Genomic DNA, 27606 nt, shown 5'->3' on the forward strand with positions numbered 1-27606 from the left:
CGAACACTTCTCTTAAAAGTTGTTAAATAGGACAAAAGCTTTCGACGGAAGTTTCTTAAAAAATTCGTTTATTTCATTATTTGGACTTGTACATTCATCGCAAGTTTATCAGAAGAATATTTCGGTGCAGAAAACGCACGAGTATTACGTGGAACGGAATGGAATGAATATCTGAACATCACAATAAAAGATGTTGATAATACATCCTGGCAGTGATCGGAGTTATAAGTTTATTAGTACACGAGGTACTAGACGCACTTTCTGATTCATTCTGTTTTTTTATTGTGTACTCGACCAAACATTTTTAATGCATCTACGATAATGGTATACGAGAAACGTGTGTAATATGATTTATCTTGAAAGAAAGACCTTAAAATGCGAAATACGTATCATCAATCGCCTGAATTTGATGGATTCTCTTCTAATCATAATCCAACAAAAAAACAAAAAAAAAAAGACAATTTGTGACTTTCACAGTTCTTTTTTTATCATTTTAAAATGCATAATATTCATTAAAATTAATTTTACATACGTATATTAAAATATATTATTAAAAATAAAATAAAATATATATGCTTTCCATGTAGGCGACATTTTACATTAAAAAAAAAAATTGTTAAATTATCTTTCTATGAATTTAATAAAACACATATCGCGAAATTTAATTCATGTACAACCGTTAAAATATTACCTAGTTGAATGGCTCACTCGCGTTAATCCTATTCAGGGATTATCCCTGTATATATGCATTGTAAAAAAACGATTCCTGCAGATGTAATGATTCAGGTACTATTGTGATGAATCAATGATATAAACTATTTGAATAGGTAAATCGATTAAGAAAGCGATAAAAATGAAGGCAATTACTTCTGAGTTCTACCAGTTCTCTTTGCAGTTCTTCAGCTTCTCCGTACGAATAACCATCTCCATTCCGATGAAAATTGCAGCAAACTTCAATAAAATAGCAACGTATCAAAATATATTTTTTTGCATCTATCTTGTTTGGTCTATTAACCTGAGCTGCTAACAGAATGGGTTTCAAATGTTACACAGATCTTTCATTCGCGCGTTAAGTAAAAACTGGAAGTACAAAGTAGAATAATATCTAATCCTATATCTCTTTTCTGGACGTTTCGTGGCAATCTACTTGTTATCTTTCTCGGATACTTTGTTAAAACTCGTTGAAACCTAGCTGTGGATCATCGAAGGAACGTTTTCCTTCTGATTCGATCATCTGCATAGCGACGCAACGGAGACCCGTTTACGCAATCGAAGAATATACTTTAAACAGAGTACACCTGGAGCTTATTAATTTCGGCCCTTTCCTCCTCGGTATCGTCTCGGCAGATCATAAGTGTATGAGACAGACCACATGTAACGGCAGTAATGTATAAACCTTCCAAGGCTTTCACCTCCATCGGAGTCGTCGACGACTTTCGCATTTCACCAAAACCCTAAGAAAAAATAAATTGTAAGGTATATCTTAGGGAATCATTTAGAATCAATCGAGTAGGGTATATTTAATTCTATGATTTTGGGGTGCTGGAAAGGTCGATACTAGATACAGTTCTTTATTAAGCAAAAGATCTGGTTTTGATTCCCGAAATCACCATTCCGTATGATTTATATTAATAGAAATTTTGTGTGAGAAAATATTCCACTGTTATAAAACCAGTACCCGAGACATAAACTTCTCAAAATAACCGGAGATAAACTAATCACAGTACTGCGCTGTCTTTTGGAAGATAGAAACTTCCAGATAACAATAAATAAGCTTTAAAATAACTCCATCTTTTAAAATGGAGATTGAATAAAGGGGCTTACATCTCCTTTCCACAAACATTGCAATTAATGAAATTAATGAGGCAAGCAAGGTCCATGTAAGATTGCAGTGCTTTCATACTGGATGGCGAGATTAGATTTAAATTGTAGCGCTATAGAAGAAAAAAAAATATAATATCCTATATGTATCTTTAAGGTAATCCTATCTTACCAATTCTCCGAACGTAGGACTAGGGCCCCATGCAATAACGGAGTCATCGGCCGCGACCACCACGCTCGTTTGTGAACAACCGACGCATCGAATTTCCCAACCGGATAGATCCTGAATAGGCTTGGGGTACATGTTGGCCTCGCCGGTGCGCTTAGTCTGACCGAACATCAGGGCGGAGCCGTGCACGTTAATCGCGATGCTGTACGTGCTGCCGCAATACACCGCACGGACACCGCGGCTGGGCGGCTCCAGAAACTTGATCAGACGTGGTACCATTTCGTCGCGCTGCTCGTTGTGACCCAGACGGCCAATCCCACCGAATCCCCAGGAGAACGCCCGGTTCTTGCTGTCGATCGCGACGGTGTGATAGTGACCGCAGCTAAAGTCCGTGATCTCAACGCGATCCAACGGCGTCGCGTGGCCGTCCTTACCTCTCTCGACGTACAAAATGATTCGCTTAGGCGCTTTCTCATAATGAAATGCCATTTTCGTATTCGTGATGAAGTATTTGCCGTCGGTGTTGTGGCCTAGAGCGCCGTACTCTGGGCATCCGAACGAGTGTAGACCACCCTTGATGTCCAGGATCATTGAGAATTCTGCGCCGCATCCCACTTTCACTATCGGCGGTCCGGAATACTTAACTTTGGTGGCAGTCACGATACAAGGGTCATTTTTGCCGACCCCGCATTGGCCCAGTTTATTGTCGCCAGCAGCGAAAACTATACCGCGGCTCGTTAAAAATAAGGTGTGGTTGCGTCCGCACGACGCCCCTATAACCGTGTGTCCCTTTAAAGCTTCGACCTCGGTGGGCTCGTCGCGACGCTTCGTGTCTCCGACACCCAATTGACCTATGCAAATCGTGCGGTCTCAGCAATAGTATTGTCTGAATAAAACTAATAACGCAATACGTGCAAATTTAAATACAATTAGATGCTGATATGTATTGATCAAGCTTAAATTAATGCTTCTAGGACACTGAATATAAAAGTTTATCGAGACGTTGCCCTGTGCTAGCGTGAAATCTATACAGACTTGTAAGCGTTAATTTTTAATAGCAAATAAAATGATAACTGTGATAACGGGTTGATGGCTTTGCATGAAAGCGGTCGACTCGCTGGTAGATTCAATCCCAGCCCTTCTCGCATGCATGTTCTGGTTTTACAACAGGTCGATTGGAGGTTTGCGATCGAAGGAATATGATATGAATAATGGTCCACTTTGGGAACCCTTTTTCTTATAAGAAAGGAAACGATAACTATTACAGTTATCGCAAACAGACGCGTTATCGCTCACCTTTATCGTTTCTACCAAAAGCCAAGCATCTATTATCCTCAGTAACGATAATGTTGTGGGATGCAGCGGGACCGGATGCGATTAGTCGTACTCTAGCGTCGTTCAAATTTTTAAAGGTGTGCGGCGTCCACAGGCTACGTCCCACGTTCGCCTTCACTCCCTTAGGCGGTGCCTTGCGACCAGCCATTTCCCAATTAGTAAGGCCACACATGAGCAATGTTCCAGGCTTGCCCCAGCCGCCCTAATATAAAACAGATTTCACAGTTACTAATACATTTCATTCAGTGCGTTAACTCATTTGGTCGGCGGAACGAGTTAGGTTCGTGGTCAACGACTTGAGCGAATCTATGAATTTAACTCGGTAATACAATGTTGCGCTGATTCTTTTACATATATATATATATATATATATATATATATATATACACACACAGCAAATTCGTTGAACTTGACGCATTCTATGTAATTTAAATAAGTTCCCAGCTAGCAGAAGCTTCTAAAATATGTCTTAAAAATGCTTAAAAGAACTCTGAAGGACATCTGAAAAATTATATCGTCTTTAAGATGTCTTTTAGAACTTTCTGCTAGCTGAGTTGGGTCTTGATCGTTTGAATGCCATAAACAGTGTACCTCGTCCACAGCAGGTATGGAACAAGCGCCGGCCGAATGGGTTAAAGCCCAACACAGTTCTACATTAACAAACAAAATTTAACAAGAGCTAGAAGTAATCGTATCAAAATGCTGATCAAAAAACCAAATTTTCTCCCGTCCGTTTTATAGATCCTATGATACTTTACAGAATGAATTTACAAAGAGGTGGAAAATCACTAATCGCAATAGTTAAAACATAGTCCATTCTGTTAATGTAGATTAAATTTAATCTTAAGTTTAATTTGCTTTTCATCTTTTTCCAATTCTTAGAACTAGAAAAATATGAGAAGCAATTTAAACTGAGATTAAAGTTATTCTACATTAATAGAATGGACATTAAACTATGCTTTAACTGTCGTGATTAGTGATTTTCTACCTCTTTGTAAATTCACTCCGTAAGTTAATCTACATTGGTAGAAAAATGGACATACCAAGAGTCAACAATAAACCTAATGTACCTGGTATTAATTCGTGTAAATATTCGCATTTCGATATCCGAACGCAAGACAATAGCGTTAATTACGGGACGATCGGGACAATCGGTCGGTCGGTCGGCCGTCGCGTCGCGTCGCGTCGCGGGTCGAGGGACCGGACGCGTCGCTTAACCACAGACAGAGGGAGGGGGTGGGAGGGAGCGGGAATGAGGGGAGAGAGGGAGAGAAACGAGGAGTATCACCTCCGGGGCCGGTAGCTCGGGCATGTTCGAGACGTCCGCGAGCGCGTCCTCGGCTGCGGCGTCCTCGCCGTCGGCGTTGGAGCCGGCCTCGGCATCGTCGACCTCCGAGTCGTGCTCGCTGGAGATGTCCTCCTCGTCGTACTCCACCTTCCGCGACTTGGGCGGACGGTTCTTCGCCTTGCCGCTCGCGTTTTTCCGCTTGGTGGACATCGCCGCGGTGCGCGCGACCGGGACGCGTGGCCGTGTCTGGAGCAGGCGTCGCGTCGCGCGATCCTCCTTCCTCCACCTTCGTCTCTTCTTCCTCCTTCTCCTCCTCCTCCTCCTCTTACGCGGGTCGCGGGCGGCAAGGACCAGACCAGGTGCCCCAGGTGGACGGTGCTACGGCGGCGACGGCGGCGTTTCACGCTGGCGGCCGCCGCGATGACATTTATCGATGTAATGGCGCTGAGGGAGCCGCGCCGCGCCGCCGACGGCAGATCGACAACAAAAACGCGGCCACCTGGCGCTCAAAAATCATAATAAAACCATGCTCTCGCGATAAGTATGTACATATACATACGAAACATACATACGCGACACCGCAGTTTATGATTGTAAATCGCTGGGGGGCACGCTCCGCGTTCCGGCGCGTTCCGGCCCGTTTCGGCCGGGACGCGCCGGAACGCGCCGGAACGCGCCGGAACGCGCCGGAATCGGACCGCGTTCGAGCGGGAAAATTCAACCGGCAACGGCTTTGAAGTTTTGAGGTCGACGGTCTCCCCTCCGATCGAGGTTTTCGCGTCGGTCGCTGCTGTCGTCGTCTCGTCACTCTCGTCAGTCGTCAGTCACCCGGAATGACCCGGAATAAGACGAGACGTGGATGAGACGAACGGCGGAGAATTTTGAGCGACAGGCGCCGCGTGAGGTTAGGTTTGTCTGCGCAACAGGTTACGTCGCGTTGTTATGCGAACGCGAGGCGGGACGCGTATATCGGTCTGAAAATGTACTTGATTTATTTTCAGGAAAATTGACGCGCTGACGAGGATCCTTTCATTTTTATTCTATTTTTTTTTTACAGCAAAATACTTGTAATATTTCTAAATTACCTGGCTGTATTTTTAAACTTTTCGTCATGTTGAAAAATAATAATATGTTGTGTCTTTTATATACAACAGTTTTCTTGCGTAAAAAAAGCTCCACAACTTTTTGACTTTCTGTTCTACCTGGATTCTGCTGCAATTAAAAACCTCGAAAAAGAATAAAATAATAATATAACATTACACAATAATAATAATATAATTACATGATATATTATTATGAGATGTGTGATTAAAAATGAACAAATCAATTTATAATTTGTAATAAAAATAACAATTGCTAATCTTATTTGTACTTACTGGATTAGTCTTTTTATTTATCAGTCACGATAAATTAAAAATATAGAGAATATAAGGTTATAAAGAAGATATAAGAACAAAAACATAAGAAAATCAAGAATAAATTCATATTGTGCTTTTATCATTTACGTATTGAATCGTGCAAAAATATGTAATAAAAATTATTAATTATCAGAAGAAAACATCATATCTCTTTGTTATTTTATTCAAATTCTTGAGCAATGGCATTGTTGTAAAATAAAAAGACAATTAACCTCTAATCCAGTTCATTTAAAGAGGCGATAAGCGCGTATATTGATAAGAATTAGTCATTCTTAATTGAGAGAGAGTGTGTAAAAATTAAAATTAAAATTGATTATAATATTACATACAGGAGTATAGTATAATTAATATATAAAAGATTCAAAAACTATCTTCTTATAATATTATGTATATATGACATCATTAAATTCACATATTCTAGGACTCTAGTAGAATGTTTATTTGTCATTAAAATAGCAATAAAAGTGTTAATTAATCTGTCAATATTTGCTTTCGTCTGGCTAGATAAAATAAATTTTTGCAAACCATTAAACTCTCCTTAAAGTACAAATAAAGTATTTACGGTTATTCTTCATTTTTTTATACCTTGCAATCTATATATATAATTTAATATAAGAATAATTAGATACTATATCTGCAATACAGTATAATATTATCATAATCGACTTAATATGTTTATAAATCAAATACATTAATTAACAAAGCATAAGCCAAAAATATCATTAAAATGTATGAGAGAAATCTTCAATACTTTTCTCTTATAATCGCAAAAGTCATCAACGAACCGACACGCGACATGCGCGAACTGTTTAGTAAACAGAGATCATCGATGGAAAATAACGTGCGGATACGTACTCCTTGAATAAAAAGGAGTTGCACCCATTTTCAACTATTTGACATACCTATTTTCTGGCAGTACCCCTCCTCACTTGACGCGTGTCCGTGCTACTTACGCCCATAATTTTCGTACTGAGGAACACGAAACACTAAACACTCTACCACGTATATCACGCAGTCTCACACACACACACACACACACACACACACACACACACACACACACACACACACACACACACACACACACACACACACACACACACACATGTATCGTATGTAGCAAGTGTTTCTCGCCATTAAAATTATGGGCGTAGCACGGACACGAACCAAGTGAGATGACTTTATCGGCAGTGCCAGGAAATAGGAAACAGATATTAGGCCTGTTCGTTTTCGCAGCACTTCTGAACTAGTGCAATAAGTTAGAATGAAACAAATATATTTTCTCACCACCGTGCCGAAAGTGACAACTTTCCTCCCGCTGCGCGGGACGAAGTTCTCGTTTTTCGGCTCCGTCGATGAGAAAAATCGTAAACACTCCTCGGGCAGTAAATAAGAAAGCCTCAGATCACATGTTTGTCGACCTCGGCTTCGCCTCGGCCGACAATTACATGTGATCTGAGACATTTCTTACTTTACTGCCCTAGGTGTGTAATATACTATTCTTTCACTCTAACTTATTGCACTAGTGCAGAAGTGCAGCGAAAACGAACAGGCCTCTTATGACAAATAGTTCCAACGTAGAAAATGGATGCGAGTGGCGTGCGAAGCAGTCGGTAAAACGGTATCAAAACAAAACACCGGCCCGGCGGCCGCAGGCGGCCGCTCGCAGGAGTCGCAGGTTTCTCACTGTTATTTGTGCCTCATTTACTCATTAGCTTAATTACCTACGCCGGTCACGTGGTTACAACCAGCACAAGGTAGCAGCGAGTGACGTGTCCTCAACTTGGCGTCAATTCTTGCCGGTTTAGCGGGTTTTAGTCACCCGTTGAAAAGTTGGCTGGTAAAAAAGTATAAACACGTGGTGGAGAAAGTAGAAAAAGTTCGAGTGTTCCAGCAGCATCGAAAGAACGTTACGGAAGCTAGTCGACAGGTTGTTTCACCGACGATCTGAATCAAGATTCATCAACAATATAACAAAAGCTATTTATAAATAATAGGTATATGATGCGTAGTAACAATCGGGGGAAAAAAATAAATCACACACACGAGATCATCATTAACACTCAAGAAATGAACAAAGAACTCGAAATGCATTAAAAACCGAAAAACAAATACTCGCTTGACGGTACCTACCTTAAATACTTTCATATAAGAAAAAATATCGATGCAATGAGGTTTATCCTCACGCAACTGTAATTTCGTCGTTTGAAACGTAGTTATGCAATCATAATTATATTCGTGTTTGTACATCTTTAAATATATGATTACTGTGCAGGACGTACATAGTTTATACATAGTTTATTACATAAATTTGCCAAAGTATAGTAATATTAATATATTGTACGAAATAATATGTATACGGAGATATACATATATCACTTGCCGAGCCCGCGCTTTTAAAAGTCACATGACATGCAGCATCGTTCCTCAGATCACGTGAACATTATGACTGTAAACACTCACCCTGCGTTCCGTAACGCGCATATGCGCGCATTTATCTATAGTATATAGTATAGTACACATATAGTACATATAGTATAGTATGTACACATCCGCAGTGTGTCTCCTTTATTTCCGCGAGCGTCGGGAGTGAGAGTGTGAGTGTGTGATAGAGCGACGCGCGGAGCGCAAAATACGTAACGTTTACTATAGAAAATGCGCGCATATGCGCGTTACGGAACGTGGCCTATATGACTTGTATGTAAGCCGCGACCTATTTGCCCGCAATTTGAATTCTTACCGGTTTATTCAGTTACACTCGTTGAAAGGTCGAGGAAAGTAGAGAAAGTTAGGGTGTTCGAGCAGCACGGCCGGAAGAAGAGGAATACGAAAAGGAATTAAGCTATCCGACAGGTAAAGAATTTACGTTCTGTTCTGTTTCGTAGACGGTCTGAACGAAAATTCAACAATATAACAAAGGCTGTTGAAAATGATATGAGATACGTTAGTAATAATCGGGAAAAAAGGAACCACACGAGAGCACGCGAGGTCATTAATAATTCAAGAAATGAACAAAGAACTCTAGATGCATTAAAAACTGAAAAACAAATATTCGGTTGTCGGTACTATTTTTTTACGTAAGGAAAAATGTCGATGAAATGAGATTCATCCTCACGCATAAATTTATTGCGCGTTTCAGGTAATTCGCTCGCCTTTCTTAGACTCTCTTTCGTCGAGGAAGTTAAATTTCCGACGCAAAAAAGGGAGGAAATGTGTAAATTGTTCATGACTCTTGCAGCATAGCGTACATAATTGCATCTCTTTCTCTTGCGTTAAGAAATCAAATATTTGCATACAGCGTTATAAGTTGTCTGGATAGTTTCACATTGTCTAACATGCACAAACAGCTTCTGGAGATTCTGAGAACGAACACTAAATAATTACTTAAATGACTGACTTCTTCTGTGTTGTTTGCCAATGTTCTACGAAAGTCAACTTTCTAATATAGAGATTATTGCAACAATTAATTACAATTAACATGCAGATTACACACTTGAAATTGCATTGTTATTATTAAGCTGTTCGTTTATTCTTTATCCATTATACATGTATTAGGCCTGTTTGTTTCAGCTGAACTTGTACAGTTCATCTTTTCTCTTTTTCTTTCCAATGTGTTTAGTAATAATTTCATCTTCTATGCTTTTTGCATTTAAGATAATACATATATAAATAAAAGACACGATATAAAATGTTAGAGTCTTTCTATGTTAAATCATAATGCAACATCATATAATTTGTGTTGTAGAATTATTTTACCATGACGGAGTCAGATATGAGTGCACAGGAATGGAACCAGAAGGGTGTCGAAGAGTATGAAAAAGGCAATTATTCAGAAGCAATAAGTTACTACACAAACGCACTGAAACTAGAAAAGATTAATAGATATAGAGGAAGGTACTACAGAAATCGAGCTGCTGCATATTTAAAGCTGAGCGATTTCGAGAAAGTGATTGAAAACTGCGACGCTGCGTTAAAGATATGTTGTAAGCACAACAATGTACTGTATTGGAGATGTCAAGCACTAGAAGATTTAGGGAGATTTGAGGAGGCATATCGGGATGCAGAGATTATTATTATTTCATCTGATCCTGATGACGTAGAATACGTACAGGTGTCAATTCATAGCTAAGCGCTTATATGAAATTGTACAAAGCTCACATAGTGCCAAGGTAAATATACATAACTGTTACAAAAGTTCGTCAACTCGCAAGACACATTATCGTACGATAATTTAATCTAGATAAAATAATAAAAAATGCAACACATTTTTCATACTGGATGTAAGTATTAGTAAAAGTTTTTGTTTTACTCAATATCACATATAATTTGACAAATGGGAGTTTTTTTGTCTTTTATTATATATAATTATTAATTCTTGTTGATTAATAGTCTGCACACTCTATACGGGTAAAAATTACATCATAAAAATTTAATTTCACAGTTATTTAAATTTTTATTACAGATCATTATATTTAAGTATTTACTTAATTTTGCATTGTATTAGGTATCAAAAATGCTGGATCAGGCATTTTTCATTTACGCGAGTGAGAAGGAACGACAAATCGCTATGAAAAACCTGCTTGTGTTCGCACGTGACCAAATTGGTGCTGAGGAGATCTTCAAGAAGGAAGGTGTATCAAAAATCGCACAACTTGTGAAAGTAGAAAAAAACGAGGAAATACTCTGTAGCGCGATTCGTATTGTAGGCGAGTTATGTGAAAACAATATTAGTCGAACCGAGTCCGTTACGAAATTCGTCGGTTTGCGTTGGTGTCTGGAAATAATGAACAGCACATCTATACAGAGAGTTAATGCGTCTCAATATTGTTTACAGGTAAATATCGAGTAAAATACATGCAGTTATTTTACACATTTTACGTATTTCAGTAATTAAGAATTTATTGCATATCTCGATTTCAGAATATATTGAACACTTATAGCGGCATGAATAACAAACCCGATTTGAAACCTGACGATGCGTTGTGCGCGGCGCATAAGGAAGAAATCGACACGATTCTATCGTGCCTATTGAATAATGTAACGAGTAGAACAATAACAGGCCTTGCTAGAGACGCAACAATACAACTTATTATGCGTAACATTCATTGCGTAACTAAGTTAGACTGGGCCAAACGATTTGTCGAACTTCGCGGTGTGCAAAGATTGATGGAGGTAGCCAGTGAAATGGAGGAATACAAATACAAATCCTCGATGGACATCACATCCTCCACGCAAACTATAACCAGTGTGTGCTTAGAGATGGTATATCAAAACGTTTATAAGAACTGTGATGATGAGAAAACATTTACCAACGCCGTTGATGAATTTATTGAAGATAAATTGCATTCGCCTGACATAGAATCTAAAGTATGAGTTTTGCAACTTTCGATTTTTTCTTGTTATTTAAATTGTTTGAAAATAAAAGGCCGAGTCGTTTTTAACTATAGCCGATTTGAGCAATTTAAACTCTCTATTTTTAAAACAAAAATGTCAAAGAAGACTTTTCAGTTCTTTTCCAGTTGTCGATATTGTATATATTCTGTAAGTTTTAAATTAAAATATGGTTATAACAGAGTAATCGAAATTTATTGAAGAATATGACTTTGTCATCTAGTATTTTCTGAAGCATAATTTATCAAAAATGTCTATTTTCTATCCAAATTAAATAACACTGCAGCTTTCTTGATTTTAAATCAATATTGTTTATCGGAACGTAAAAATTAATTGTTAATCTATTGTTTTACAGGTACGTGTAGTAGTTGCGATAACAGCCTTATTATTGGGCCCGTTGGATGTTGGAAACGCAGTTGTGGCTAAAGAAGGGATTTTAGAGATGATCCTCGTTATGGCGGGAACGGATGATGTATTGCAGCAGACAGTGGCTCTCGAATGTATCGTTGCCGCTATGACCGGAAAAGACAAGGTCGACGCGATCATAAATCAAGGTGTTAACATATTGAAAAAGCTGTGTCAATCCAAGGATGATTCAATTCGGGTTCGAGCGTTAGCGGCTTTTTGCAAGATGGGTAATTCCGGAGACTCAGACACGAGTACCAGACCGTTCGCGGATGGAGTGACCAAGGAATTGACCGAGGCTTGCAGACGATTGTTGATTAATCCAAAGAATGAAAAGAATATGAGAGAATGGGAGTGCATAGAAAGTCTGTCGTATCTGACTTTCAACACCAGAGTCAAAGAGAAGTTGATCGAGGATAAAAAAGCCATTTTTATGCTGATCGAGATCGCCAAGACTGGTGATCAATCGGTTCTCTTCAGCGTGCTTACGACGTTGGTGAACTTGTGTAACGCTTATCACGAGCATGAATGTTGCTTGCGCATGAGCGATGCTTATCACGAACCTAAGATGATGGAATTGACAGCGTTTGTCAAATATCATTTTCCCGAGGAATCTGAACTGGTCAAAGACGACTTCGTAGGAAGATTGTGGGCATTAGTGGCCGCCAATGTGATCAGCGTTCTGGTGAACCTCGCCAAAACGGACAGTCACAATTGCAAGGAATTGATTGCGCGCGTTTTAAACGCGATATGTATTCTAGAGGGAGTGAGAGACTTGGTTGTTAATAAAGGTGGCACGGAGGCATTGTTGTCGTTAGCGCTGGATGGCACAGTCGAGGGAAAGAAACAAGCTTTGCTCGCTTTGGTCCGTTTGGCACTCACGAAAGGTCCTGAGGTTATATTTCCTGGTCAACTACTCACGGAGTTTGTTCAACCCATCGTAAATCTTCTGAACCCAGAGTGTTCCGTTAATGATAATTACCAGACTCTAACAGTTTTGTGCAATATAGCTGAAGTTAACGTCAGCATGGGAGAACATATATTCAAAGAAGGTATATTTCAGAAGATTGAAGGCTTTAGGTGCAAGAAGGATTATTTTTTAAGATTGGCGTCTGCAAATCTTATAAACATCTTGATATTAAGCCCTAAAGTCGCTATTCAGTACTTCGAGCAAGATAATTCTCGAGTTGAGTATCTTATGTTATTGTACGAGGACGAGAATCAAGATATTAAGTTTGCAGCAGCTGCAGCTCTAGTGAAGCTGACGGTGGCCAACAAAGAGGCTTGCAAGGAAGTTTTCGACTTGGATTGGCCGTACTTCCTACGCTCTTTACTCACCAGTCCAAGCAATGACATACAAGAAATGGGTGTTATATTTGTGATAAGTATGATAACAAGCGTGGAAGATTTTGCTGCAAAACTCATCGAAACAAGCATAATGGAACTACTGAGAGTATTGAGAAACAAGAACAGTACCGTGCAGAACGAGAATATCAAGGAATTGACATCCATTGCTTTAGAGGCTGTTGCGGAACAATCTAGTAAAAAAGCACTCAGCGTAAGGGAATGTGACCTTCTAAATCGTTTGCAAATAAAGTATATGAACGTACTAAAAACCTTGCACCCTTAAACATATACTCAGAATTCGGAAGGATACTAACAGGAAGATGATATCTTTGTTGAAAAAGGACAAAATATTCGAAATCTGCATGCCCTATATATTCCTTATATTTCAAATAAGGTGCTTTAAATAATAAAATAAATGTTACATTTATATTTTTGCAATTTTGTCGTTCGAAACGTAGTATATGCGATCATGTAATTATATTTGTGTTTATATATCTTTAAATATATGTTTACTGTGCAAGACATATACATACAGTTAATTTATTTGTTACATAAATTTGTCAAAGTATAATATTAATATCCTCGTCGCTTATTATTCAATTTGTACACTGCTCTTGCTCTTTGCACGTGCGAGAATCAGCACAAATCGGCGTCGATAGGAAACAAAAACACCTCTTTTCCGGTTTCTACTCGAGTGGTAACTTCCGCTTTCGGCGCTCAGCGGCCAGCGCTCAGCCCCGCGAGCGGAGCGGCGGCGCGGCTCGCGCCGCCGCCGGCCGCAGGCCGCACTCGGCCAGTCGTGGTCGTGGTCTTGGTATATACTGTGGTTTTGGTCTTCCGCTTTCCGCTTCGGTTCGGGAGCGTTTCTTTTCGCCTGGAACGCGGAACATGGCGGTGGGCAAGAATAAGGGGCTCTCGAAAGGAGGCAAGAAGGGAGTGAAGAAGAAGATGTAAGTAAGGAATATTGCGTCTCGCGTGTAACCGGCTGTTTCGCGTTTGCGATGGATCTCTCGTCGGTTTATCGTTTCGCGCGATGCCTTTGGTTATGTCGGATTCCTCGTGTGCCCGGTGCATAATGTGTTGTCACGGGATAACGCCACATCGCTGCATTATCCTCCTTTGAACGCGGTACAATAATATGATTATCGATCGCATCTCTCGCGTACCTTGACTACTGTCACGTGTATTAAAAATTAATTGCTCTAAATCAACTGACGCGTGCGATTCGCGATTACGCGAAATGAGATCTAACCTAATCAACCTGGTGTATCAATCATGTTGGAAATAAAGGAAATGTATTCGAGCTAATTAAATGGAGAAACTTTTAATTTAAATTGAACATAATATACAGCTTTATTAAGAAAATATGAAAAATAATCTACAAGACTACAGCTGTATATGTAGTGGATTGAATGGGGTGAGATAGCTATATAACCTGGTTGATGAAGGCGCTTCTCCCTGCAGGGAGGAGATTAATCCGCACAATTTTGGACCTAATGAACCTACGGAGTATTCGAGTTTACCACTGCAGACACTTATACATACATAACACAATTCGGGAAGAAATAGTACAAGCTAAAGTGCAGTGAACTATATTGTACCTTAGAGGTAAAGGATCGTATCTCCAGTTTTTATCAAAATGGAGTTAATACATTTTTCATTATAACAGCAGCTTAAATTGGTAAAGCGTCTATTATATTACTAGTTCCTAAGGTACAATGTTTAGAGAAAGTCGTGTTGAAAATTTGTATAGTGCCCAATTTTTAAACCAGGTATAGTGTGTTATTGGCAGTTGCACTATTAAACATGTCAGTTAAATTACTTTATTAAAAACTTAGTAAATCAAGTTGCTACTTTTATTTTATATCTAAAAAAATATTTAAAAATATGTAAAAAAAAATTATTTCCCTATTTAAAATTTTAAACTTGTTTTCTCAAAATATTCAAAACTGGACATACGATTCTTTACCTACAAATATACATATATAGATATATGCTATATTGGAACGTAAACTGCATGCTTAGTGCTTAGGCAGCAAGAAGAAAAAAACCAGGTTAATTAAGGACCACTTCTGGCTCTATTTAGCAATTTTTGAATAGTTAACGGTTCTTTATTGTTCTCGAAGAGTACAGCAATAGAAAAGGACAAGTTGGTTATAAATGTCCCTCTCTATCATTCTGTTTTCTTCTAGAGTAGAATTCACATTCCAGTATAGTATGTTATAGTTCACTGTTCACGCAGTATAATATGTTATAGTTTATACCATATAGTACATTATAGTTCATACAGTATAGTATATTATAGTTCATATAGTAGAGTATATTATAGCTCACAAAAGAGTTAGAGGCCAAGAATTACAGATCAGGATGTAAGAATTTTGTGTCAAAAAACTAGTAGAAATTGATTGGAGACACGTGACTAGTCTTGTCCCAAACCTTTGAAAAAGAAAAAGAAGACGCTTCAGTTCTCGCTAACTGGGGAGGCACTTAAAAAAAAGAACAATCATTCCTCAATGTAGGTGAGGATATGAACCCAAAGACATTTAATATTTCAATGTAGATCATGTGATGAGAAAAGAAGAAAATTTAACATACAATTAGATGTAACAGGATCGAGTTATATTGTTCGTGGCAGCAGTTAAAAAAAAAGAAAGATTCTTAGAGTTATTTACAAGTTTATCGGAGAACTGGGAGGATTATATAAAAGTAGACATAAAGTTAACAAATTAAAGTGTAGATGCGTTAAAAAAAAATACTTTATTGGATAGGAAATGTTACAATATTTAAAAAAGATAAAATAACAGATTCTCACCATTAATATATTGTACCTTACATTTTGTCACACAAGTGCTATTATTTCAGCGTGGATCCCTTCACTCGCAAGGATTGGTACGATGTAAAAGCCCCGTCTATGTTTGCCAACCGACAGGTTGGAAAAACCTTGGTTAATAGGACACAAGGAACAAGTAAGATTTCTTTTCTTCTTAATCAAAGTTTCCTATTCAAAGCTGAATATCTTTTTAGCTAAATTATGTGTTGCACATAGCTCGTTTCATGTTTCTAGCAACATTGGCTAGTGACAGCATAAACAGGAAGTTTAATGTTTGTCACTGACCATCGTTATGTCTGAACACGTTACAAAGTATTTATCTCTGTTAATAAGTATTTATCTCATTCCGCAGAGATCGCTTCCGAGGGGCTGAAGTTCAGAGTGTTTGAAGTCTCTCTAGCAGATTTGCAAAGCGATCAGGATGCAGAGAGGTCTTTCCGTAAATTCAGACTGATCGCTGAAGATGTCCAAGGTCGGAACGTATTAACAAATTTCCACGGAATGGATTTGACGACCGATAAACTTCGATCAATGGTGAAAAAGTGGCAAACTTTGATCGAGGCCAACGTGGACGTGAAGACTACGGATGGCTATCTGCTTAGAGTTTTCTGCATTGGCTTCACGAATAAAGATCAGCTGAGCACGAGGAAGACATGTTACGCCCAGCACGCTCAGGTCCGTATTCCACTGAATTATTCGTCGTGCATTACACGCAACTCCGTTATCCATTTTAATCTTCTCAATGGTTGAGTGGCAGGAGAGATTGCGTAGATTAATGCAGTCGCTTACCACACTACTTTCATTTTTAGTAAGTAGTGATATAGGAACATGCTACATATACATATATATGCTATATTATAATATATTATATAGATTGCTTGTTGTTTAATTATGAACATTTACAAATATCTAAAGGATATTTTTTTTACTGTCTGAGGTATATTTGTATATATATAGTCCTTTAAGTAAAATAAAAAATTTTAAGTTATTCGATTTAACTAGACAAAAATATTCCTGAATCAATTGCATTTTAATGACACAATTTACATAATATTAATTTTTTCTTTATTTTTGTTTGGCTAGATATCTTTAGTTATGTTTGGCTAGATATTTTTCATTGTTTTTTTTTGTTTAATTTCTTATTTTGTAATATATGGCTTATAATTTAGGTTAAAAAAATCAGGCAGAAGATGGTTGAAACCATTACAGAGGACGTTACTAAAACTGATTTGAAAGGTGTAGTTAGTAAACTGCTTCCGGATGCAACTGCTAAGGACATCGAGAAGGCCTCGCAAGGCATTTATCCTCTGCACGATGTTTACATTCGTAAGGTGAGTAACAATATAATGTAGACATAATTGGAGGCAAATGATTGTTTAATGCTGGTATTTTTACTAACTTAATAGAACGTTAAGAGTGTCAGTAAACAATAGAATGTAATTTTATTTCAGGTAAAAGTATTGAAAAAGCCGCGCTTCGAACTCAGCAAATTGTTGGAGTTGCACGGAGATGGGGGCGGTAACAAGAGCGAGGAGGCCGGCGAAAGTGGTTCCAAAATAGATAGACCGGAAGGTTACGAACCACCAGTACAAGAGTCTGTTTAAGGATGGGTGTTTTAAATCTTTCATAAAAATAAAAGCCAGACGATTGTGTAAATAACACTTTTATTTACATGTTTTTTTATCCGTATCTAGTGCATATTATAGGTTGTAGCGTGCACTACAAGGTACCGCTATATACTTAACCCCCATCGCGTCCTTGAGATTAAATGGTAGAACGATCGATAATTGGATCGAATTAGACAAGCTTTGCGTGATCGATGAAAACAATCCTAATTTGATTAAATTACAAATTATTAATTAATTTTGTAACGTACGTCACGCCGGTTGTGAGTAACGTTCTAAAACTTTCACTCCAGGACGCTAGCAGATAGATGATAAGCAGGAAGAAAAGTATCTTTGTTATTACATCCACCCAGTACATACTGCGACAAAGAAAAGACATTATTAGATTGATTTGCATAGAGGAACGCGCATTTTTTTTCCCTCCGGCGATTCTCAAACTTACACTCTCAAATGTCGACGAGCGGCCGGCAGTGTTTCTGGAAGTTCTTTTAAGATGTAAATTCTGGCAGCTCGAATGCAATCCTCGAAGTACGCATCTATGTCCAAGTCCTCGCCGTGCACTTGATAGTTTTTATATTCCGTGTTGTTGAGCTTTGCCCTTATATCCTCGACATACGTGTTTTCAAAGTCCCACTGATTATTGGCGTAATATTCGAAAACTTCAAATCCCTTGTTTATACGGCGTTGTACATGGCACATGCTGTGATACAAATGAAATGAACAAGAGCGTGTAAATGCTCTTTGCGTATCGATCTAAGGTCTATGGTCTCGCCGGTGACTTACATCGGTTTATACCCTGCCAGAAAGAGGAGCGCGTCGATGATGTAGGCCGGAATCATGTGGAAGAGTAATATACAAATGTTGTGTATAAGTCGCGATTTCTTCAAACTACCACCTGGATACCAGACGACTCCATTCAGAGGTATCTTTTCCGTTATCTTTCGGCCGCGTGTTATTATTTCCGCCCAGGTAACCTGTGGACAAGGGTGAAAATATCATTTTGATGCTGTTAAAAGATACGTACACCAGGCACCTATTATTTTCTATCTACCTTGAACTCGTTACTACTCGTCATATTATAAACACGTTTCTCGTGATCCTTGAAATAAATAAAATTCCACGTGGTAAGGAGAATACCATTGACGGCGATATCGACGGGCAGATAATCGGCGTAGCCGTTTTCGTTGCAATACATTGTCCTGATCACTCCCTTCCCAGCACCGATCAGAAGACCGGTCGGCCCGTTGATATTGTCTGTCCAACCGGGTATCGGCTCCTTCCAGATGGGAATAACTACGCTCGGCCTAACGGATGATGAAATTAATAATAATAATTTATTAACTTCAGCTTGCCAAGAGGTGGACTTGGTTACTACAATATTTACTTAACACACTCATACCATCCATGCAACCATCGTACTTAATACTACCTATTCTTTCTTACTCTAATAGTCTCTTCCTCTTTTCATCATTTCCTCAACATGTTCCCTTTTACACTATTCAGTTAATCATTCCATATTCTATCCAATCCCAGACAGCCAAGTCTGTTAAAAGCATATCTCCAAGTATCTGCCACAAATTTTGTGTCGGCAGAAAGACTACAGATTTGATGCCGGTTCTGATATATCACATGATGTCGGCAGAACGCCAACAGAAGTATAACAGAATCTGCTAACATAATCAGACAGCAGATTAGTGGCAGAAATCGAGCAGATTCTGCTGGAATTGTTCAGTTTCTGCTGCCAATCTGTTGTCTGATTATGAGCAGGCTCTGCTGGCATAACAAGCTGAATGCGGACGCAGTTGATGTCAGTCTGCTGACATGCCTGATCAAATTTGTTACCAATCTGCCGACATACTACTATCATTTTGCTTAATATTTCTCTCTTATTTCTACCTTAATCTATAGCCGGTATTCACAGCCGAATCTTATTTCGAGACCGTCTTACTATACTACATAAAATGCTAATACGGCTCTGTTGTGATTGGTTTATGACATCTTAAAATTATACTTAAGATGATCTTAAATATAAGATCCGACTATGAATACCGGCCTATAAACCAATCCTTGGTACTAACATATTCCTCTATACGTAGTGACTAATGCAATCCCTTTCTTGATGGACGATGAAATTGTGTAATGAAAGCATTTAACGATCTAGTATCTACGAATTAATTTGGACGAGACGCTCTCGTCGATACCTCAAAATTATCGATGGAATATGCTGCATAGATTCTTCGACGATGCTCTCTGATAAGGCCTTCGTGAAAGCGTACGTATTAGGCAATTTTCCCAGAATCTTGTCTGTCATAGCTTCGACCACGTCATCGTCCATCCATTCGACGCATTTGATCACTTGATGAGGATCCGCGGGTGGGGGATACGTTTTCTCGCCCAAAACCTGTCGGGGCCCGTTCTTATTTAGTATTTTCTCTGAACATTCAGACATGCAAATGCCCAGACATTATACTGACTTTTTCTTCGAGATGGCAATAGGCCGTGCTGATGTGAACGAACAGAATTAAATGCTTCATTTCTTTGGCCAGCTCTACCATCTGCTTCGTGCCACGTGTATTTAGCAGTACCGCTCTCTTTAACAGCTCATCGAATCTGTAAAAAGATTAATGACCGAGCAAATAATATATTCAGATAATGGGTTTTTCCGAGATATTTTCATAATTTATACAATTCTGAGATTTATAAATAATTATATAAAGCAAGCGAACAAGATTACGTATGAGTAGATCTTTCAAGAATAGATCTTGAAGTAGAACGTCAGCGGAAATAAAAGGAAATCTAACTAATAGAATGAGATGGCAGGTTGACTGTAGAACTCTATCGAGCTGGATTTATCGTTTCGTAACCATTTACATGACATATTCCATTTAAATGATTACGAAATGACAGATTCTGTTCGATTTTCGCCGTCAGATTATAATATTTGCTAGAGCCGAGTAATGCAAATCTCTCCGCGATGCTCGAATCTGTTGGCAAGCCATTTCGCTAACATTTTGCTTATTGAATATTTGACAGATTGCATTTTCATTAAAAAACGATGCTTTAAACGTTTAAACCTATAGTGTCTCCGTATCTCGCTAAAAATACTTGAGCATCAGATTAGAGGCAGCGTATCCCTTTTCGTTATCGATTACCTGACGGTAGCTGCTCCGTGAATCACGATGGTAACGTTCTCAATAAGCATCTTCCTGTCTTCCGGGGACAATCCAAGTCCCAGCATTGACACATCACCGCTAATGGCCGTTACCGTTTTTTCAAGCGCCGGCAGTCCTCTTTGAGTCTTCACTTTCTCGAAGAGCTGTAATTTTTATTTCAAATGAATCGCTCATTACTTGCCGATATGGAGGGGGCGGAGGTCACATATAATATATTACGAGGGTCACACAATTGTATTATTATGTAAGAGCGAAGTAATTGCAGTCCGACCAAGGAATTATAAAAAAATCCTAGAGGACGTGAGTCATAAACACTGTTAACGTGATTGTTATATATCACTACTATATAGATCTATATCATTATTATCCGTTATCCATAGATGTAGTATGCCGTTACCGCAATGGATTCGCAATCAATTAGTTGATCCTTGAATATTTTTTTCGATTATGTTACAAGCAATCGATTAATATGTAATGAGATTGTCCTTGGTATAAAAAAGATCAAAACAAAAGCTATATATATATATATATATATATATATATGATTTTTTGTTATATATCAGATCATTATCGTGTGACATATGCATACTACGTGGTTTTTAATTTTACGTAATTTTTTTACACGATGTATCTCGTACAGAGACGTAAAATTTATTGGTCAATACTGCGCAATGTTTTGTTGTAAATTGTTGTAAAAAATATGACTATGCATTCTTATATTAATCGATTAAACTGTGCTTAGAAGTATTAAAATAATAATAAAAAGTAGATATAAATATTAAGATAATCGATAAATAAATATTCCAAGAAGTATTTTATACTTTTTACGACAAGAAAAAATCGAGTTAGTTATATATATATATAACTTAACGGCTGATTTTTTTGCAAGAGTTTAACACTAGACTCATTGAAGTAGATTAAAGGTATCAAATATGTAAAAAAAATTTTTTTTTACAATTTTTCTATCCCTACATGCAAAAGCCATTCCTTAACGTAAAGACGTTGTAATCTAATTTCCTGTTACTTTATCCTTATTGTAGAAAAAAAGACTCCAGAACATGCAGGTATATTGTAAAAAAACTTACAGACCATTACTACGCTTATAAACCACCCCTACATTGAAGAAAACATCCCCGTACTTCAGAAACATTACAAGTCGAAAATCTGGCTTACATCATTTTTAAATGAAAAAAATTTTACTAGGACATGGAAACACCACCTCCAAGCTATCCCGTTGAAGTTAGCCACCCCCAAATTATCCCTTTGAAAAAAATAATAGAATGACTATTCGCCCATAAAGAGTTTTTTGGAGTATTATCACTGTTAAGGGTAATTTTTCTTGCGGCCCTTTTTTGTACATAATTTTGACTTTTTTCGAAACGTATACATAAACTGAAGGTAAACAAAAATTTTGCCTAAACGCACTTTCTGCTTATTTTTCATTTTTTTGTGATTTTGGCACTTTTTGACAGGGTGTGTAGCTGGAGGATTGCTACCCTCAGGTTTAGCAATTTTTTTTGTATTTAGAGCCTACCATCCTCTTTAAAATGAGATCTTAACAAAGTCGATGTGTTGATTTTTATGGAAGATATGATTTTTTAAAGTAGGTAAGACGTATGTGTCCCACTGATCAAATTAAGGGATTAATTTATTTTAGAATAAAGTATGGGATGTCTCATGAGATACTAATTTTTCGATAATTCCATTTTAATACTTTTATATATGCACAGGAATTAGAGGAATTCAAGTTATGTAAAGCAAAGTATTATGTATGTATATTATATTACGTTCACAATATTTTTTATTGTGCTCAACTCATTGGCGAACTTTGAGCTCGCGCTTTGAAAAAGCGCTTGAAAGGAAATCTTGTTATATGTATATTAATTACCTTAACTGGTTGCAACGTGACGCGTGCGTATGTGTATGTAGGATGTCTTATAATTCGCGACTACTACGTACGTACCGCTGTTCTTTAATCAAAAGCGAGTCGGAAAGTCTCGAACCATTTTTTTCCCTTTTATCTCTCGCTTAGCGAGGGGGATGTCATAAAATAAAATACATCCCCAATTAGCACTGTTCTTTAACGAGCATGTATTTAAATTCTAGATTTACACCCCAAGCAATATATTATATAATTAATAAGTCTGACAAATAATCGGCGCGCAGTTTATTAAGTTGGAATATATGTATATGTATATTATATACATTGTAATTCGTTACTTCTGTAACTATTAATTTCTTTACTTGCGCTGTTTATTAATTTGTTGATATGATTAATAATCATCTCGTATTACGTTGACGTATATTGATGACGCGTTTGTCGATGTTTTATATTAATAATATGATAATCGCGAATGCATAGCGTAATCCTATACACTTTGTGCATAATTGAAAGTTATACATTATCTCATCAATTTGTCACGGTAATTGTGTCGTGCGATACTGCCATAAGTAAGTGGATTATTCAATAGATCCATCAGTAGAGTTTCGAAAAAAGCGATATAGAGCGTCGCCGTTAGTCAAATGAAATATAGTAGTAATGAAGTATAGTTGTAATGAAGTATAGTCGCAATGAATTGTAGTTGTAATGAAGTATAGTCGACCGCGCTCGCATCGCCGATTGGAGCTAATTGTAAGCTAACGAGACGCGCGGATGAATTGAATTAAGTTAAAGATTTTCGCAACAATCGTTTTCTCCCGAGGTGAAACAGGTACAAGCAGGAAAATTGTATGTAATTCTAATGACGCCTAATTTGTCGGAATTTTATCATGCACGTACGCGCGCGGGCGCGCACGCGCGTACGTAAGGCGTGTTTACGGTATTGCGTTAAAATTCGAAAGACGTGACATAACGTGCGCCGCGAAACGTGCAATCCGCACTTTCACCGAGATCGGCAAGAGCGCGATACTAATAATCACCATCTCTTCCCTCGCTTGTTCGGCGGAGAGGGCCTTGACCCGGTTTTCTTTCGTCACATAGATGGCTCGGCTGTTATGACGACGGTGGCGGTGGCTGATGGTCCGGTTTACTACACTTTCACTGGTGAACTTTATTTGAGAAATATCCAAAGCGCGCGTGAGCGCGTGAGCGCGAGAGGAAACGCGCGTTTTACAAGCCTCTCAGCTGCACCACGCGCCATCGTCGTAAGGCAACAATGATGCAACCAGCAACGCAATAGCAAAGTCATAGTCACGCACTTTCTCTTTTTGGTGCTGCCTCATGGGAGAGACAGAGATAGAGAGAGAGAGGGAGAGACCCCAAGGTGGAACGTGAAATTTAATTCCGGGTACCAGACGAGGCAAGATATATCGCGATGATATCACGTACGTATATATCCGCGTGTGTACTTGCCGTACAATTAGTCGGTCAGATTACTAATTGTAATTCTTTTTTACGCGGTATTTCGCGGTATTTCTTTTAGAAAGTATCAAGTAGGTTTCCTTTCGAAAGCAAAACGGGGTCGAAACTTACCGGAGAACTAAAAATATTTCGTCCAGCCGATGCTCCGGATCCTAATTGTAATTCTTTTTAACGCGGTATTTCGCGATATTTCTTTTAGAAAGTATCAAGGTTTCCTTTCGAAAGCAAGAAACGGGGCCGAAACTTACCGGAGAACTAAATATTTCGTCCAGCCGATGCTTCGGATCCTTGCCCTTCTTCGTTCTGATGAGCATATAGATGTGCGCGATGTCGGGCAGGCACCGCAGGAACTTCTCGATCAACACTTTTCCCAAGAATCCCGTCCCACCGGTCACCAGTATTTTCTGACCGGCAAGAGTCTCGGCTATCCTGTCCGGCGCTACGTCATCCGTTTTGCTCTGCTCCATTCTCGCGGCCGAGAAGAACGATCCTTTCGAAGACTTCCCTACGATATATATACAGAAAGCTCAAGTGCGAATGATCGTAATAATTGAGAGACGCGCGATTGTTGGCGAGTGCAGTTGGGTGAAAGAGAGATGATTATATTCACTTTTCTTTTTACGGAACGGAAAGCTATCTAGAGCGTATTGCGCGATGCATAATTAACACGTATAGCGGCCGTATACGAACGACAGACGCGCGCTCGTTTTGCTATACAGGGTAATTAGGTATTGCGCGACTGCACACAATTCAAGTTGGGAGAAGTATCGAGTAGTTATCGAAAGTGAATCGCATTATGCATTTTCGCAACTGGTTTCTGCGCTGCATTGAATATTTATGGCCTGGCAAATGAACAATAGTGACCTCCATGACAAGTAGCAGAAATAATAGAGGAGGGTCTTTTTCCGAGCGATATTAAATGATAATGTATTTATATTGTACGCAAAGTTTACTTCGCGAAGAGGCGAGCCTGCGTTTATCGAACTGCGAATTTTCTATTAGGAAGAGGATCGAGTTGTCGATAAACTGAAAATTATAGAAATAAGAAAAATAGGTAAATATATTTTTTTAACGATTTTGATAGAAGAAAAGAAATGTTCAGTATTATATATTACTCCGAAAAGTAAAACATCTAATTTTCTCTTGCAATTATTTTATTTTGCTCTATTCGTCTTGGATATTTTCAAAAAGTAGGACGCCTGTCGAGAAATTATTAGACGTTTCGTATAAATAGATGTATCTGCTACGCACAAATATCGCAGAAACATTTCCATCAAGTACAGAAACATTTTTATCGGCGCGGATCGATTAAGAAATACCAGCTACATAAGAATTACTGCTCAAATGCGCACAAAATATCAGAACTGGATCAACAAGATAGTATCAGGAAATCTTATTCCATTAAAAACATGAGAATTTTAATTAAAGATATAATATCTTTAATTAGAGAAATTTAATTCTATAATCTTTAATTAAAAAATAATAATTGGGAATACTATGTATTTTTTAATAAATTAAAAATAATGGTTGGCTCCAATTAAAGACATCAGGATATTTTTGTAAATTGCCTATGATGAAAAATTAGCATAAAAATATCGAGAATAATAATATTGGTGAAAAAATAAAATAAAAATAATAATTCGATTATTTTTGAAATCACATTTTCATCGAAAGTATATGACTTAAACTTATCGTATATGACGTATATCGTATATGACTTAAACTATTACGTAGAACTAGAATAGCGCGAATATCGATCAGTCGCGTCTTCTCGCAACATATAAAAAAGTTGTAATTATTTGACTTCTTCTATAGCTTGCGTCATAAATAGTGTACACGCTGCGGGCAATATACTATGTACACAATACATCGTAACTATACGTAATCTGTTTCCGAGTAATATGGATATTTTTTTTTAATCTTACGCACGTAGCATTGAAGCGTCGATTTTGAACGTGTATCTGGACGTAACATTTATTTATAAAGAACGCGCAAATTTTATTTAACATAGGCATCGTAAACGACCCGCGTTTATTTTTACTCGAATCTTAACGTGAAAGCGCGCGCGATCTCATTTAGAAAGTATGAGAAAAGTGATTTCCCGGTCGTTATTAAGCAGCTCAGATGTCGTTATCGCGACTGCTGTTTACAGCGTTAATTAACAACGGAATGTTAAGCTGCTCGCGTGCCCCGCAGAAATAACTCGAGGGGAAATGCCTCCTTTAAACGAGTCCCCTCGACTCCGCGCAGCTCGTTCACGAATTCGGCAAGCTTTTACACGCGCGCCGTTAACGCCGTTAACACTTGATCCTTACCGTTAACGTTCTCCAAATTGTATACGCACGTCAGCGGCCGTAAGTACACGCACTCACCCGCGATCGAGGAGATCCAGAGAGAGAGAGAGAGAGAGAGAGACTCAGCCGAGTCGGCCGAGTTGAGGCGTACGTTAACAAATCGGATCGAAGACCCCGGGGATTATATCGTACGTTGTGTCGTGCTCGCTGCACTCACCGCGAGAAGAAACGGTCGGCGGACGAATGCGACGCGAGTCCGCGGCTGGAACTGTTTCAGCCGTGTGCTCGGCCTCGGATTCGGCGGCCATGCTCGCTCGGGGTGGTGCGAACCGGTCGTCGTAGACCGGGAAAGTACCACGCTGATCCAACTTGGTGTTTTCGCATTTATTTTCATAGCGAATCGCGCACACGCACACGCACGCCCGCGCGCCCGACACGCACGCGGTTTTACCCGTAGATCCGCGAATCTTGCGCAACGCGCACGTATGCGAATATCGCGCGCATCTCGGCATTCTCGGCTGTACAGCCTTACAAACAGGATGTCGTTTATTTCCAAGTGCGTCCTCGAAAAGGATTTAAAAAAAAAGACCGACTAGCGCCGGTTCGTCGATCCAGTTTAATTATCGCAGCCCGCGAGCGAGGTCGAGATCAACGCTCCAGCGAGCGGCAGCTGCGCGGATTCTCCGACGTCGTCCGGCGCGACGGAGAACAAGAGGATGAATCTCGCGGCTGATCTCGCTTTCGTTCTTGTACTTTTCGACCTGTTCCACGTTGCGCGCATTCTCTCTCATGGCACGAGATTACGAAAGATACAGAGTTATGCTATGGTACAGTCTCTCTTTATGCGCAGAGAAAGAAGAAAAAGGCGTTTTCTGACGGTTTTTGAACCCAAAAGTACGATCTCGCGTATTACGGTAAAGTGTTATCGCATGAAAAGGCTTAGAGGCCCTTTGTGTCAAGGTGACTATCACGCGCACTTGACCCAATTTATTTTCATGATTTTGGCCATGATATGCGTTTCGAAGAACAAGGAAAACAGGAACTTTCGACACTTTTGCCAAGAACTTTCGATAAATATTGCAGCAAATATTGATAACCTTGATGTTCAACAAAAAATTACTTTTTTTCGAGTACAAGAATGAGAATAAT

At 38.8% G+C, this 27606-nt stretch overlaps 4 protein-coding genes across 8 annotated transcripts; 2 read left to right on the forward strand and 2 right to left on the reverse strand.

The window, feature by feature from the left end:
- Window positions 1–51: 51 nt before the first annotated feature.
- Window positions 52–5184, reverse strand: LOC139787439 (protein RCC2 homolog). 2 transcript variants are annotated; one of them, XM_071726525.1, is made up of 5 exons: window positions 4396–4602; window positions 3917–3975; window positions 3287–3527; window positions 1994–2841; window positions 52–1454 (listed from the first exon to the last, which is right to left on the reverse strand). In XM_071726525.1, exons 3-5 carry the CDS (start codon window positions 3495–3497, stop codon window positions 1284–1286), a joined length of 1230 nt encoding a protein of 409 aa, XP_071582626.1. In that variant the 5' UTR covers window positions 3498–3527; window positions 3917–3975; window positions 4396–4602; the 3' UTR covers window positions 52–1283. The 2 variants fall into 2 exon arrangements, with proteins under 2 accessions (XP_071582626.1, XP_071582625.1); XM_071726524.1 differs by lacking the exons at window positions 3917–3975; window positions 4396–4602 and adding an exon at window positions 4614–5184.
- A 2482-nt stretch (window positions 5185–7666) lies between these two features.
- On the forward strand, window positions 7667–13700 carry LOC139787445 (protein unc-45 homolog B-like). Of its 2 annotated transcripts, none has more exons than XM_071726536.1 (7): window positions 7667–7961; window positions 8029–8156; window positions 8784–8884; window positions 9777–10200; window positions 10536–10865; window positions 10952–11293; window positions 11778–13700. In XM_071726536.1, the coding sequence occupies exons 5-7, from the start codon at window positions 10545–10547 to the stop codon at window positions 13455–13457; spliced, it is 2343 nt and encodes a 780-aa protein (XP_071582637.1). In that variant the 5' UTR covers window positions 7667–7961; window positions 8029–8156; window positions 8784–8884; window positions 9777–10200; window positions 10536–10544; the 3' UTR covers window positions 13458–13700. The 2 variants fall into 2 exon arrangements, with proteins under 2 accessions (XP_071582637.1, XP_071582636.1); XM_071726535.1 differs by having other exon boundaries at window positions 7668–7961; window positions 10952–11398.
- A 263-nt stretch (window positions 13701–13963) lies between these two features.
- On the forward strand, window positions 13964–17665 carry Rps3a (ribosomal protein S3A). The gene is made up of 5 exons (XM_071726540.1): window positions 13964–14124; window positions 16037–16140; window positions 16357–16679; window positions 17174–17335; window positions 17456–17665. The coding sequence occupies exons 1-5, from the start codon at window positions 14063–14065 to the stop codon at window positions 17606–17608; spliced, it is 804 nt and encodes a 267-aa protein (XP_071582641.1). The 5' UTR covers window positions 13964–14062; the 3' UTR covers window positions 17609–17665.
- Window positions 17652–26794, reverse strand: LOC139787446 (putative fatty acyl-CoA reductase CG5065). Of its 3 annotated transcripts, none has more exons than XM_071726537.1 (9): window positions 26675–26794; window positions 24412–24668; window positions 20782–20945; window positions 20104–20239; window positions 19831–20030; window positions 18681–18933; window positions 18413–18603; window positions 18072–18329; window positions 17652–17988 (listed from the first exon to the last, which is right to left on the reverse strand). In XM_071726537.1, exons 1-9 carry the CDS (start codon window positions 26763–26765, stop codon window positions 17850–17852), a joined length of 1689 nt encoding a protein of 562 aa, XP_071582638.1. In that variant the 5' UTR covers window positions 26766–26794; the 3' UTR covers window positions 17652–17849. The 3 variants fall into 3 exon arrangements, with proteins under 3 accessions (XP_071582638.1, XP_071582640.1, XP_071582639.1); XM_071726539.1 differs by having other exon boundaries at window positions 26536–26753; XM_071726538.1 differs by having other exon boundaries at window positions 26479–26752.
- Between the last annotated feature and the right edge of the window lie 812 nt (window positions 26795–27606).

Source organism: Temnothorax nylanderi, unplaced genomic scaffold (genome assembly GCF_030848795.1).
Source record: "Temnothorax nylanderi isolate EJ_2023f unplaced genomic scaffold, tnyl_v1.0 TNYL_tig0009_pilon, whole genome shotgun sequence".
NCBI classification, from domain to species: domain Eukaryota; kingdom Metazoa; phylum Arthropoda; class Insecta; order Hymenoptera; family Formicidae; genus Temnothorax; species Temnothorax nylanderi.

What these genes read in the sequence shown, in the direction of transcription:
- LOC139787445 (XM_071726535.1), top strand. Translation starts at nt 10,545, where the DNA reads ATGCTGGATCAGGCATTTTTCATTTACGCGAGTGAGAAGGAACGACAA. An exon ending in CGTCTCAATATTGTTTACAG is followed by an intron (nt 10,866 to 10,951) that starts GTAAATATCGAG and finishes TCTCGATTTCAG; the next exon opens with AATATATTGAACACTTATAG. An exon ending in CGCCTGACATAGAATCTAAA is followed by an intron (nt 11,399 to 11,777) that starts GTATGAGTTTTG and finishes ATTGTTTTACAG; the next exon opens with GTACGTGTAGTAGTTGCGAT.
- LOC139787439 (XM_071726524.1), bottom strand. Translation starts at nt 4,823, where the DNA reads ATGTCCACCAAGCGGAAAAACGCGAGCGGCAAGGCGAAGAACCGTCCG. An exon ending in CCGAGCTACCGGCCCCGGAG is followed by an intron (nt 3,528 to 4,613) that starts GTGATACTCCTC and finishes GTTTTATATTAG; the next exon opens with GGCGGCTGGGGCAAGCCTGG. An exon ending in TTTTGGTAGAAACGATAAAG is followed by an intron (nt 2,842 to 3,286) that starts GTGAGCGATAAC and finishes CGATTTGCATAG; the next exon opens with GTCAATTGGGTGTCGGAGAC.
- Rps3a (XM_071726540.1), top strand. Translation starts at nt 14,063, where the DNA reads ATGGCGGTGGGCAAGAATAAGGGGCTCTCGAAAGGAGGCAAGAAGGGA. An exon ending in AAGGGAGTGAAGAAGAAGAT is followed by an intron (nt 14,125 to 16,036) that starts GTAAGTAAGGAA and finishes CTATTATTTCAG; the next exon opens with CGTGGATCCCTTCACTCGCA. An exon ending in GTTACGCCCAGCACGCTCAG is followed by an intron (nt 16,680 to 17,173) that starts GTCCGTATTCCA and finishes CTTATAATTTAG; the next exon opens with GTTAAAAAAATCAGGCAGAA.
- LOC139787446 (XM_071726537.1), bottom strand. Translation starts at nt 26,765, where the DNA reads ATGGCCGCCGAATCCGAGGCCGAGCACACGGCTGAAACAGTTCCAGCC. An exon ending in ATTGCCATCTCGAAGAAAAA is followed by an intron (nt 20,031 to 20,103) that starts GTCAGTATAATG and finishes GGGCCCCGACAG; the next exon opens with GTTTTGGGCGAGAAAACGTA. An exon ending in GCTCGTCGACATTTGAGAGT is followed by an intron (nt 17,989 to 18,071) that starts GTAAGTTTGAGA and finishes TCTTTGTCGCAG; the next exon opens with TATGTACTGGGTGGATGTAA.